The sequence below is a fragment of the Hirundo rustica genome, chromosome Z (assembly GCF_015227805.2).
Source record: "Hirundo rustica isolate bHirRus1 chromosome Z, bHirRus1.pri.v3, whole genome shotgun sequence".
NCBI classification, from domain to species: Eukaryota; Metazoa; Chordata; class Aves; order Passeriformes; family Hirundinidae; genus Hirundo; species Hirundo rustica.
Genome location: NC_053488.1, coordinates 64,063,301 through 64,077,122, shown reverse-complemented (window position 1 = coordinate 64,077,122; position 13,822 = coordinate 64,063,301). Strand labels below are relative to the sequence as shown.

The window sequence follows — 13,822 nt, the reverse complement described above, 5'->3', positions numbered from 1 at the left end:
TTAATCCTTTTAAAGTAATACTACCAAGTATGTTAGACTGTTGTTCTCAATAACGAAACTGGTTTGCAATTTGGGCAATTCAGTCTTCTGCGCAGGGTTTTGGAATTACTTTCTTCAACAGATACAAAGCATTTCTCATGCCTGGAATCCAGTGGCATCTCCCTTTAGTGTGTGTTCAGCTGTTAATTCTGTCACACCAATAAGAAAGCACAGATACTCTTGATACACTCTTTTATCGAGACTCCTGTAAACCTGATGCTGACTAGGATCATCAGGCTGTCTTTCTGGCTTACCAGTTCAGCTGTCATCTATTTATTCTTCTAGTTCATTTTTCTGCTACTCCGTGACCACTTTTACATCATGAATGCCACCGGACACAGCCTTGGTACTAACAACTGCCTCAAAGGAGGTTGTAGAAAGGTAGGGAACTAGCAGCAGGAGAAGAGGAAATGGCCTCCAGCAGCTCCAGCTGTTCACGTTGGACATCATGAAGAAATTCTTCCTGGAAGGTGTTACACATTGGAATGGACTGCCCAGGAAGGTGGTAGAGGAAGTGTTCAAGAAATGACTGGGCATGGCATTTAGTGGTTTAGTTGGCAGAGTGGTGTTTCGTCAAAGGTTGGGTGGGCTCAATGATCTTGGGGGGTCTTTTCCAACCTTAATGAAGTGTGATTCTAAGAAAATAGTATTTGCAAACTGACCTTTAACAACTTATTATTCAATTTTTCCCTTTGAAGAACTCATATGATATAAAGATAAAAAAGACATTAAGTTTAGTTTAGATATTAATTTCATATCTATCTTTGTGAGAAAATTACACCACTTTATATTGCTTGCCCTGCCATTTTAGTTTTGCGTCATGCAGTGCTGTCTTGAAAGAGAAAAATGTAATTAATTGGGAGCTAAATGGATTAATTTTGAGAGAGAAACATAAAAAATATCTCAGTTTTGATAATTATTAAAACCATTGCAGCCGGCCTGAGTACTGGATTGTGCTCCTGCTACCTGTAAAATAATATGAATCTAGTACTATATTCCTTCATATTACTTACTTTTAAAATAAGTCTTTGAAAGAAACCTGGATGAACTGTAATTCAATAGCACACAGACTTGATGAAAATAAAAAGGGATTTGATACCCTGTTTTGAGTTGCTTATGTTAGCCAAAAATTGTGGTTTTTTCTTTCTTGAGAGGATATTACTTACACACTTATGTTCATAGTCTGGCTTTGGAGGAAACTGTGGGTGAGAGATCTCATTTCATCTTCACTGTATGTGAAAACACACATAACTTGTATTTTCTGTCCTTAGCACTTTGACCAGTTTTCAGTAAGCTGTGAGAATTCACACCACTCCACTGCATCAAGCTTTAAATAACTTGTCAGCAGAAGCAGTAAAGCAAAATCTCTGAAATTCTATTGTCTGAAATCCAAAATAGCTAATTTTGTGTCATTAGAATGTATATAATGTAGTGGTTTCATGTTTACTAAATTCTGGTCTTAGTACTCACTCTTTTTCTGTGAGAGAGAGACTAGGAGAAAAACAAAGCAGGCTCAACCATAAAAATGAACAAATAGTTTTATTAACACACACTAAAAGAATAGAAAAAAGGAAGTTGGGAAAAATCTGAAACAAAACTGAATGAAACTCTAAAAACATTCTTCCCTCCCCCTACAAACTGTTAACTTTCCTACAAAACAACATAAAGAGACAAAACTTGTAATTTTCAGTCTGTTTCACTATCTGACAATAGTCTTTCATCAATTTTTTACAAGAAGAATCTCTCTTAGAGTCATGGGTCCCACTGACAACCTAGAACAGTTCTCTTGTGGGTTTTAAACTGTCACAAAAACAACTGCCTGGAGAAACCTGCTTTTGTGACCCCTCCCATTAGCAGTTTCCCAAGCTGCTTATGGGTCATGGGTCTTAGAATTTTGCATACTGGGGTGTCACCTTTTAAAGATGAATAACTCTAAAGCAAAGGATTCTTCACCTCAAGGCACAGAGATACCTTCTCACTTCTTCACTGGCACAGAGGGCTTCTCATCTCTATCTCTGTTCAAGCATCTTATAGGATTAATATTACTTAGTCCATTACAAACACCTTTGCTCAAATCCACACACAAATTAAAACAATAATCTCCCTAAATGCATATCTTTCCCATGATTTAAAGGAATGATCTAAATATAGAGTTCATTTCCATGGCTCAAGTAAGAATAGAACAACCAACTCTTCAACCCTCTGTCCCAATAGTCTTTTCACTCTCGCTCTACTGACTTCATGCTGTTTCTTCTTTATGTTCACTCTGTCCCTTTCTTTTCTCTCTCAGAGAAGGGCTAAGCTCTGGAAGCTTCATGTTGCCAGGAAAGGGTTAAATCTGCCCAGAGTCTTTTTCTCTCTCTCTGTAGCTCATGGTGTTAAATGTTCAAGGCCGCACTGGTGAGGGAGGAAGAACTCCAGAAACATCAGAGATCAGAGCACTCAGGCAGTCCGGAATCACAAAAAACCAAGGCAGGATCATAAATGCCTTTTCAGCCCACCCCTCGGTGTAAATCGGGGTGGCCTTGGCCCAAATGGTGCCCATAGCTCTTATCAGGAGCTTAGCAGAGATCTCTCCCTGCTCCAGGGAAGTCTGAAGAAAGCAGCTGTTGTAAAGCAACAACCTCTCCTTCCCCCCTTCACCCGGGAGTTGATGGAATCCAGCCAGGCCTCAGGCCAGATCCCCCCAAAAGGGGGGAGCAGCAGGCCCAGCTCGATGTTACCTGTCTCTCTCTGGCCAAAGGAAAGAAGGAAGGGCCCACCTGCCGGAAATCAAGGGGTTTTATATGGTACTTCCCAAAGTCATGGCCAACAGTTTTCAGTGGTCAAAACAGATGCCAGTACTCCAACTAACCCTCTGATAGGTCTTTGTCCTTTCTAAAGCAATTCCCAGGTCCTGACCTGGAGAATCATTCTACATTCCTCTATAACTAAAAAACCAAACTGTACTAACCCATGACAGTAACCTTAGTGACAAATGAGAAAGTTGTTGCTTGATTGCTTCATTTTAAGTGGTTGTTTCCACATTCTTATTAATGTTGTAGAGTCGTTATGAGAGAAGACCACATAATCTTTTAGTAGTTCTTGTAAAAAGGCAACATTTTTTTGTCTAATTTGGGAAACTTTGGTTTTAATGACCTTTTCCAGTTTTGTACTGTGGCCTGTTGCCTGAGAAATGTTGGTGTTTACTTGGTCAGGCTAGTGATGCAGTGTAATTTTGTTCACACTCTTACGTCTGTGTGTCCTTGATAGCTCTGGTTCAAGGCTTTGTTGGGTTGCTTATGGCAAGGAAGAGTTATCACCACTTATTTGTAAATTGTGAGCATTCTAGCAAAAGCTGTAGATATATTACAGCCCTTAGAACACAGTAAAAATTGTAAGTAGGTGACTTCCTCATAATAATAAATAATTTTTTTAAAAAGGATAAAATATGCAATACTTTACAAACAACCTTATTCCCTAGGAGTTCTGTCTTTGATCCTGCTGCAGACTAGATTGCTAGCTAACATCCTTCATTTCTGCATGACTTCCCTGTCTTTCAGCAGCTGAGATTTGCATGCAAGCCCCCAGTTGCTAGCTGCTGGAATGATTTGCCCACTGGAGATCAAAAACATAAATTCTGACAGTCACTAGCATCCCTTTAGCACAATAATAATAAAAAAAAAAGTGTTGCACTTAATATTTACACTGAATTCTGTTAGTTTCCTAGAATTTGATTATTTTCTGATCTCAGTATTAAAAATATTTCACAACTATGGCTACGTGACATCTTTTTAATATGTAGTTCACAAAATTTAAAGTGGTATCAAATCAAAATGGCATCAGCTGTGATCAAATCTGGTGAACATGTGAGTTCAGAAAAGCTTGAAAGCGTTTCTGGTGTCAGCATGTGTAGGGTTTCCATTTCTTCAGCAGAGGTTATCTGTGAATACAATAAGAAGAAAAGTGAATTCCTTATCATTTGAGATTAATGTAAGATTGTTGAAGATTGTTGTATCAGTTTTGATGTGAGCTATCTTTAGAATGGAAATGGGAACTCACTGGTCTTCAGGGCTTTGAAGAATTATGTATACTAGCCCCAGTGGAAATAAAAGAAATACAGAGACAGCCTAGTTTTCCTTTCAGTGTTCCTGAACTTATTTTTTAAATATCATAAATTCTGTGATAAATGAAGTGTATCAAAATATGAAAGATGAGAATTTAATTTCTTCTGAGGAATAAAACCAGTTATCACAGTATAGATCTGACTAAAGAAGAAAGTTGTATTTTGATAGTGTCCTGGTTTGAAGGACAGGTGTCTGCTAAGGAGGGGCAGGGCCTCTCTAGGAATGGAGAATTCAAGTCCCCTCCTTTTAATTTATTATAATTTAGAAAATTAAAGGGGCCTTTCAGGCAGACGTGGGGGAAGGAATAACAGTTCTTTACTAGTAAGTATAACAAGGCAAACCACCACCAACAACTACAGCATTGATAATAAACAGAACCAGGAAACTCAAGGGGCTTTGTTTCACAAAGCCTGGGGCAGTCTGATCTCTTGGGACCCCAAGAGCACCAAGCTGGAATGGTGGAAACTCCCAGGCTGGTGGCTGGAGCAGCGAGGGTCCCCAGCAGGCAGAGGGTGCGGGGCTACAGCGTAGCACAAAGAGCAGTGCTGGAGGAGCTGAGACAGCCAGGCAGGGCTGGCCCAGCTCCAGCAGGGCAGGCAAAGGAGCTCAGACTTCCTGGGCACATGAGCAGATGATGGCAGATCTCCCAGGACCGGACTTTGTGTTGACAGTGGACTCCTCCCGCAGCAAAGAGCAGTCTGACCGTGCTCTCCGATGCCCAGAGCAAACAGCTCCCCCAGCCCTGTCTTTTTCCTGCCCCAAAACTCATGTGATCTTCCCCCTCCCAACACCTTTGTGTTGGTCAAGCACCATCTAAGCACCAGTACTTTGCCTCCTAGCAACTTATGGGGAAAAATTCTGTAAGAAAAAAAAGGAACAAACCTAACCCCCAACAGATAGTTAGAGATGGTATAAGCAGTATGCAATAATTAGGGTGGATATGATTTCCTGTGGACTCTTTTTTTCCAAACTTGATACAGTGAAATTTAGTAAGAAGAAAGAGTGTTGAGGTTTTTTTTAATTTTTAGTAATTTCGTTTCTTCAGAGAGCTTTCTGCACTATTTGGATTACAGTAGAATTTGCAAAATTTGGTAAGAGATGAAACAGGAAAATAATAATTATTAGGACCTGTGTTCCTCCAATTAATCTCCAATTAATCCTTCTTAGTAATTTTGGCAGCCTTTCAGTGAATGAACTGATTTTTAAACATATTTTGTTGGATATACTGTTTTTGGAAATTATGTGTGTTTGCTATTAAATCCTGAAAATACAACAACATTCATGTTGATGGATGCTTGTTGCTCATTGTGACTGAATCCATGTGAGTCTACTGAGGAATCAACCTGGAGCTTGTGCAGTGTGTATAGCTATCTTCAAAGAAAGAAAGGGCATATGAAGGTAAATACAAAATACAGAACTGACATAAAGCAAGTCAGCCTTTCAGTAGTCTTCTATGAGCCATTTTCTGTATGTGCAACATACAGGGAAGTATCAACATATAAGACATGCTTTTAAGTGATAGGCATACACTGATTTCTCCAAAAAGCATGTTTGTTCACTGCAATGTTTTTCTAAAACTGAATTTAACATAATCTGCGCAGTAGTGTTAACCCTTATCTCTAGATTTTTTGTTTTGAGAGGTTTTCCATGCAAAAGTATCATTAAAAGGCCAACCAATATAATGATGGTACTTATAGGAATATAAATTCCTAGGAGCACTTTTGCTAGGACACAGCTATTGGAAAAAAGGTTTTTCTATCTCTCTTTTCTTTAGCAAGATGGTATTTACTCTGACATGATGTACTGAGGTGAAAACTGTAGTTTGTTTTTTTGGTTTTTTTCCAGATAATTCTCTCAGTTTTAAAAGTATTTTTCTTACCTACTGTGAAAAAAGGGACTTGTCTGCCTCTAATGCTGTGTAATCTTCCCAGCCTATATGGTTTTTTTAGTAGTTGTGTCCCATTTCCTGTCTATAGTTTTGCATCAGCTCATTCAGCTAGTAATGGATATTTTTGTGAGGATGGAGAGGAACGGGAGTAATGAAAATGGTAGTGACTGACAATTCTTATTGCTGTTTGGGAGTATGTCAGGTCTTCTGTAGGTCTCCAAATGCCTGCAGAATCTGTTGCCTTATTACCAGACTGGACACTATATTCATTCTTGCCATTTTCCATGCAACCATGTTTAAGCGATCCTGAATCTGCTGGAGTGAGATTCAAGATTTATCTCTATGTATCTCCATAAATGGCAGTAACACATTGGTTAGATCTCATGAATCGACACAGACCTTGGGTTAGGATGCTTACATGTAGATTGCAAAGAGAGGGAAAGACATCTTTAGTATGATGCAGATCTTGATCTCCCTGAATTCACAAGGAATTTGAATTTCTTAGGTTTATATGAAAAACAATTGCAATTTTGAAAGGTAGAACGCCGTATGCTTACAAACTAGATGTTAATATGTTGGTCAGGAAAAGAGTGGAATAGTATCCTACATTTTATAACACTAAAACTTGAAATGCATGTGATTCAATCATAAAACACGGTTTTTATTCTCTACAAAAAGAGTAATTTGATACTGCAAATTCCAAACGTTGGAAAAAGAATGAAGTTTGAAGGTCACATTTTTTGATGATGTGAAACAAGTTTAATTAGGAATATATTAGTCTGTATTTAACTCCCGTATTTTGCTGAATCCCTGAGCTGAATCACATCCATCTACAGCTAAAAGATGTAGATTTTTTAATTACTGTCTCTTATATGCAGAGTTAAGAAACAGCTGTGCTTCTAAGAGATGCTGGTCTGTTTTAATGCATATCCTCTTCTTAAAACTGATCTTCCTGACAAAGCACCTCAAACTTTTTGATAAATTCTGTGAGATACAGATAGAAAATGGGCTGGAAGTTGTAACTCCTAGGTGAATGTACGGTACTCTAGGGTCCAAGCAAGTTTAAAGGAAGTCTGAATTAATGTAGCATAAAAATTGATAGGTCCAGAGGGAAATGTAGGCTAGTAAGAATCAGCATTCCTAAATCAATTCATTTAGGATTGAATCTTAGTTTGTCCATAAACTGACTAGCTTAGTTATCCATATCATTCTGTTATATCTGAGATTTTAAGGTTATCTAACAGGAATAAATTGGAGAATGGATAGCAAATGTGGAAATACTCTTCTCTCAAACCTAATGGACATGTGGCTCAAGACAGTATTAAAGGTAATATTAGAATATGAAGACTGGGATGTATGTTAATACACTTAGTTACTATTAAAAAACTTTGAATATACTTTATTTCTTACATACAGCTCAGTCACAGAACATTATCATTATCAGTAGACATTTAGCTTATAAATATATTATATAATTTAGCTTATCCCTCCATTTGCTTCAAAATACTTGGCATTTATTTTTAAACATCATTGAAGGAGTTATAGCTTTGCAGTTGAGAACAGTAGTATCAGGGTTTTTTTAAATTCAAGTTAGCTTTAAACCGTAAGTTTAGCTTTTATTTTAAAACTTCTAGTGCATTATTCTGTGCTTGTGCATGGGGTTGAGGACTTAAGTGTGTGGAACAGCTGTGTAGTATGTAAGGTTGCAAAACTCTGTTATTAGTAATAAGGCTTTTTGCATTAGTACATTAAATCAGGAATATCTAGAACGCTGTATTGAAACAAAACCAACAAACCACTATAAATAGATAAACATCCCCACTGTAAAACCAGCCAACCATCCAGCCAACCAACCCCCTAAAAAGCAAACCCCAATCCTTTGGTTATAACCAGACATTTGCATCTGCTTTCTAAAGTATTTTAAGGAGACAATTTTTGCTTGATTTCCACAGAAACATTTTGCAGCATGAAGGTATTTGTGTTTAAAATAGTTAGCCAAAATAATGGGAAATTAGAGGCTCTTACATATCTTTTGTACTTGTATCTTCATCATTTTATGCTGATCATCATTTTCAGATAAAAATTTTCCTAACTGTTTGGTGGTGGTTGTAAGCTAAGTGTATATTAAAAGACTATAGTTATTTTGTAGAATTAGCCAGACATTCAGAATGGCTGTTTTCGTTATGATAAAACATTAATAGCTACTGGGATACAAAGGTTTTATCTTTATTTTCCTCTTGCTTATCTTTTCTCTTCCCTGCCCCCCTTCACCCCCAAAGGAAATTTGGTTTTAGAGACTGATGAAGTTGTTATGTTTTTTAAAATAATAACAGACAGTAAGTGAGAAGATCCTTAAGGGGAGAAAACAACCCTAATCAGTTAAACTTATTAGAATTTTATCAGGAGGCTTTAAGTTGTGAATTGGTACAAGCCTGGGGTGAGGGAAGAGGTGGAATCAAATCAGATTTCATCTAGATGTATGAAGGTAAAATGGCACAGAAATCTAATTTTTACATTTAAAATACATTCACTAGTGATACATGGCCAAACATGTTAAACCACACATTTCTTATGGAAAGCTTATTACTGTATTCCTTGCAGTGAATTCAGAGTAATATAAAGCTTTTTCTTGTGACACCTGCAATACACGCAGACCTTTCTGGTAGTAAATGCAAAACTTTATCCTGTTCTACAGCAGATGAACCATTGAATTTAACAGAAACTTTATTTAGCTAATGTGATGCACATACTCTTTATCTATGCCCATTGAGTATATTGCTCCAGTGCAGTCCCTGCCACCCTTCATGGATATTGTATCAGACAAAAAGCCTGTCTGTATTTTCAAAGCAGCCCAAAGAATGAACATTTGGTACTTTAGAGATTTCTTTGTCTTCTTAAGAATAGCATGTTAAGCTATGTTTCTGTGATCCTATGAAACTGTCAGACTCAAGGCTAAAACTCTTAAAAGTATTAGCTAGGAATTAACACTGGCACAGCAACAAAATTTGGGATGGAATTAGAAAAACTACTGGAGTGACAAAATGTGACAATGGGAATTAATTCAGGTTAGTTTTGTGGTTGCTGAACTTAGTTTTCTTTAGCATGAAGATGATAAAAAGAGAGAGAAAATGAAATGCCAAAAATTAGGGAGAGAGTAGTGTGAAGGTGAGGTATGTGAAGAAGTTTATAAGGTAAGAGGAAAATATAATGATACATTTGATAAAAAGAAGAAAGAAGCTAGACATCCAGCAAATAGCTGTTTACTTATTTTCATCTGAGAAGCACATACTAGATCAGAGGCAACATCTGAAAACTTGTATGTGCAGATAAAAGAAGCCAGCTTAGCTGTACTTTTCATAAATTGGTTGAGGCTTTGTCTGCACACAGTGACAATTAAGTAAGCTGAAAGCGATTTTTTTCTTCCCGTGTTTTAGTTACGGTTGAAATATTACTGGGGTTTCTAATTTTGTATGCTTATCTGAGTAAAATTCCATTAAGTATATTAGGAATTTGCCTGCTCTGGGGGGTTTAGCAGTATTCTATCTATACAGTAATTTTTAAGACAATTTTACTGAGTAATTGAAGAACTGGATGGTAACCTAGTCCTGTGGCACACAGTTTTAATTGCCCTTGTTTATATTCACGCAGAATAAAGCAAATAAGTGAATAATGGATATCAGCTGAAAATGGAGGCCATCAGCCACCCGAGAAGTAGGGCTTTTTGGAGGGATCGAGTTATTATACAATGTTTTTGTAATTTACATAGGAACTCCTGACCGCTTAATACAGATAATTTGTTGTCTTCTTTAATGGGCTCACGCTAGTGAGAAATTTAATAAAGTAGCATTTTAAACTAGTGCCATACTTCTGCATGGGTGACACTGCTCTCTGCTGTGGTGCCATAGATGTACCAGGTTTTTACACATACAAACAAATGTGTTTTAGCAGATGATTAAGTGCAGATAAACAACATATTTCATACAAGATTGTTACACCTCTCTCCCACTGACACTGCTACTCTCACCCCAGATCAAAAACATAGCCTAGCATGGCATGCTTTCTTTTAGATCTCCACAGACATTTGCCTGTCACAATCCAACATAAGTTTTGTCCTAGTTATCAGTGTGAGATTATTAAATAATAATGGAGAAAGAGATCTCATCCTGTTCATAAAGTTTAGTGGGTTTTTTTAAGTGTAAAGATAATCTGAATTAAAAGATGTGCACTTTTTTTCATTTGCATACTCTGACTTCCAACAGTAACTAATGTAGTTAGAAAATAGGAAGGACAACAAGTGTGGGAGAGAGAGAGAGAGAATTGATTGTGCTTGCTGATCTGAAGTAGTACCAGAAGGTGCCCATTTTGAACAAGACACGGAGATCAGAGAAATGAGATCTGATGGTCAGAGGTCTTTCTCTGTCCCTCTCTGGAAGCATTGTGAAACCATCTCATCAAAATCCAGCAGACACCCCTTCCAGAAATTGATTCTAGCTATCCATTCAAGAAATGATCCTAACTATTAATTGTGGCTGATAAACTTTTAAAGTACATGATACCTTCCTTTCATTGAACCTCCTCTTTGCAGTTCTGATTCCTTTCATTCTATTGCCAAAATCCTTCTAGGAAGGCGAATGCAAGCAAACATCCCAGTTGAAATGGTAGATCCCTTTGCTATTGGTGTATCTTTCTTCTTTCCTCTACTCACTTTCTCTGCTGAAAAATACCCTTGTTTGCTTTCTTTTTTGTTTCCTTGCTGTTAGAAAGCCTTTAAAAATGCTTTTACTTTCCTGTCATGTCATTATGCTCTTTGGAGAGAGGATCAGCTGGAGTCATGGCAAAGAAAACTGCTGTCCTGGTAGTTTTATTTTGTATTCACCATACGATTCACAGTATTGCATTGTTCTGTCACAGAGGGGGAAGATTGGTCTCTCATGCAAATCACTGGTCCTTTTCTAGGCTTTTGTAGCCGTCCTGAAATTGTTAGAAGGGATCCTTCTTTCTGCAGAGCGAGAGGGAGGAATTGCACCAGACAGGCTGGCCCCAGTTATTTTATCTCCTTCCTGTGTCTCTTTAGAGCTCCTTTTGAGGAGCAGGCACCAGGCAGTACCTATACTGTGTTCCCAGGGCTTCTGCTGCTCTTGTGCATTGGGTGCGCCAAATTCAGTGACATTGTTTGGCATAACTGGAGACTTGCATTGCTTTGAGTACACAGAATCTGGCCCACAGCCTTGTCTGCATGCAAAAGTGTCCTTGCTCATTGAAGCTGAGTGGATAAGCAAGTGTTTTTTCTATTGACCCAAGTGGTACATGAAGTTTGTACCAGTTAGAGAAATGTGGTGTGTATATGTTATTTCAGCTGATAATATTTTGTGAGTAGTGGTGTCTAGAGATTCAGCTTTCATTGAACCTCATTAGCTTTTATGGAAGTGCAGCTTTTATCCTCAGGAATGCCTCCAAGCCTTGAAAAGTCTAAGAAAAACAAAGAGAATGTGCAGAAATAGACATTTACTTCTAAATAAATAAAGTCACAAAGTGAAGTAGAAGGAATAAGGGTAGGAACTGTGTGGATAGACCCGCATTGTGGTTGAAGGTAGCAGGCTCCAAGCAAGGTCAGCAGGACAGAAGATTTAATTTAACCCCCATCTCCACAGACATCAGCACATGCATGCAGATTATTACCATCATCTGTTTTATCTACAGTAGTTTTCATCTGTTGTGTTATTTTGTGGGTTTTTTAAGTGCTTAAGCACTGCTTTGAAGCTGTTATGTTAATTGTTGACTTGGATTGAATCTGCATGGATGCCTATAGCAGTGTCAGCATGCTAAGATTGGAACTGTTAGATTAATGAATGGAAGTATCAGCTCTATGCCGGTGCAGTACATTAATAGCTGTGTCAGTTCAATCAAATACTACTGACTTTGTCACTGTGAAATTTACCAGATCTTAGATGGACTGCTGAGAAAGATGAATGTAATCTTTCGTTTTTGTCTGACTTAAAAATAAGGTAACTAAATTCTTTACATAGATTACTTTATTACTGTTCTTCACAGGAGGGGAAATATACATGTATGAGGAACATTGTAGTGAATGGAAGCTATATCTTTCATATAGCTTAATCTCATTTTTTGATTTACTGGGGTTAATAGAAGAGAGAAGAGGGAAGAGGGAAGAGAGAAGAGAGAAGAGAAGAGAAGAGAAGAGAAGAGAAGAGAAGAGAAGAGAAGAGAAGAGAAGAGAAGAGAAGAGAAGAGAAGAGAAGAGAAGAGAAGAGAAGAGAAGAGAAGAGAATGCTTATTCCTTAATTTTTTTTTAATTTGTTTTTTTTTTCTTCTTTACAGAACCTGAAGAAGGTGTTTGTAGAATTTAGCCATCAGGATCTATTTGAGTTCTACAACAAGGTCTGTAGATTTTACAATAGTATAGTTTCTTTGTAAACACCTTATGCTGCTCAGCAGGAAGTGTTGCCTGTATGAATTAAATCTAATAAAACTGAAAAAAGGAGTTCCAACTTAAATTAAGGCAGTTGGATTTCTTTGATCGCATAAACCATTTTCAAGAAGAGGCTGTGCATTCAGCTTTGGAATAGGCAGGGCTTGTGTCACTGTAAGCATACCTGGCAGTTAGATCAGGAGAGGTAGCTGATGATTGAGAGATGTTTCTCTCTGGAAACAGCATCTTCATGTTACATCTTCAGTCAAGATGCTAGGCTTGTAATCCAGTCAAAATGAACTCTGTTATTTCTTTTTCTTGTTATTATGCATTAGAAATTCACAGGAAAACATCTGTGCATGCTAAAGAGGTAGTATTTAGACAACTGTTTCTTTAAAATTTGAATATTTAAACTGCAGCAATGAATTCTAATAGCTTCATGTAAAAACAAATATTCATGAGTACAGGATTTTTATATTGGTATGCAAATATATTTAGTATGCATAATTGAAGATATTGGATATTTCTGTTTGCATGTTTCTGAACAACATTTTATGATTGGAGTTTTTTTTCTCTCTTTTTTTCTTTAAATAGCTGGAAATTATACAAGGACAGCTGGATTCCCTTACGTGATGTTTTTGAAGACTTATTTCTCTATTACGCTCCTGCCACCTCATTATTTTGAACTGAAGATAGATTGCCAGGCTGTGTTTCCTGAAGGATTCAGCGGGTTGCTTCTTCTAAAATTATAAGACTTATCTGCTTTTCAGACTAGTACAATTAGCCAAGAGTCTTTGTCGAGGGTCTGAAGATTCTAATGGACTTCCTCTTGTTTGCTTAGCAGTTGTGAAAAATGTCTTCTTTACTTGCAGTGGGCAAACACCCTGCCCACCCCTTCCCCCCCTCAAAAGAATGCTACCCTGCTTCAGAAATACTTTTTTCATCCTATTATGCATGTTACTTGATTCTGGTAAAAAATTGCATGTTAGTGACAGATGAGGAAAAAACCCTTTTTTGTAGACATAAATTTAGAAGTTGTAAGAAAATACACATAGAATCTCTATCCTAATGCTCCTTGCAGATTTGTCAAAATAAATTCAGAATTTTAAAAGTTTGTTTTGGGGCTAGTCAAACTTCATTTTCTTTCTTTGTTCTATTTTAGGTGGGTTTTTTTCTTTGAAATAATCAACAGTGGTTTTGATTCCAGTGTTTACTCTTGGCACTGAAAATAAAAACATGGCTTCTTAGCACTGCATGCCTGCTAATGGATTTAAGAAGTATGGTGTATAACTGAGGGGGGAAATCTTGGAGTATAAAACAAAAAATACTGAAATTATCTGACAGATTTCTGAAAGTTAT

At 37.3% G+C, this 13,822-nt stretch overlaps 1 protein-coding gene across 1 annotated transcript in view; it reads left to right on the top strand.

Annotated features, from left to right (window-relative positions):
- COMMD10 (COMM domain containing 10) overlaps positions 1–13,577 on the top strand; it is a 113,021-nt gene extending 99,444 nt beyond the window's left edge. The window contains exons 6-7 of the mRNA XM_040090956.2: positions 12,373–12,432; positions 13,058–13,577. Coding sequence (XP_039946890.1) covers positions 12,373–12,432; positions 13,058–13,096 — 99 coding nt within the window. The 3' untranslated portion in view covers positions 13,097–13,577. The remainder of the gene's footprint in view (positions 1–12,372; positions 12,433–13,057) is intronic.
- Positions 13,578–13,822: the final 245 nt, after the last annotated feature.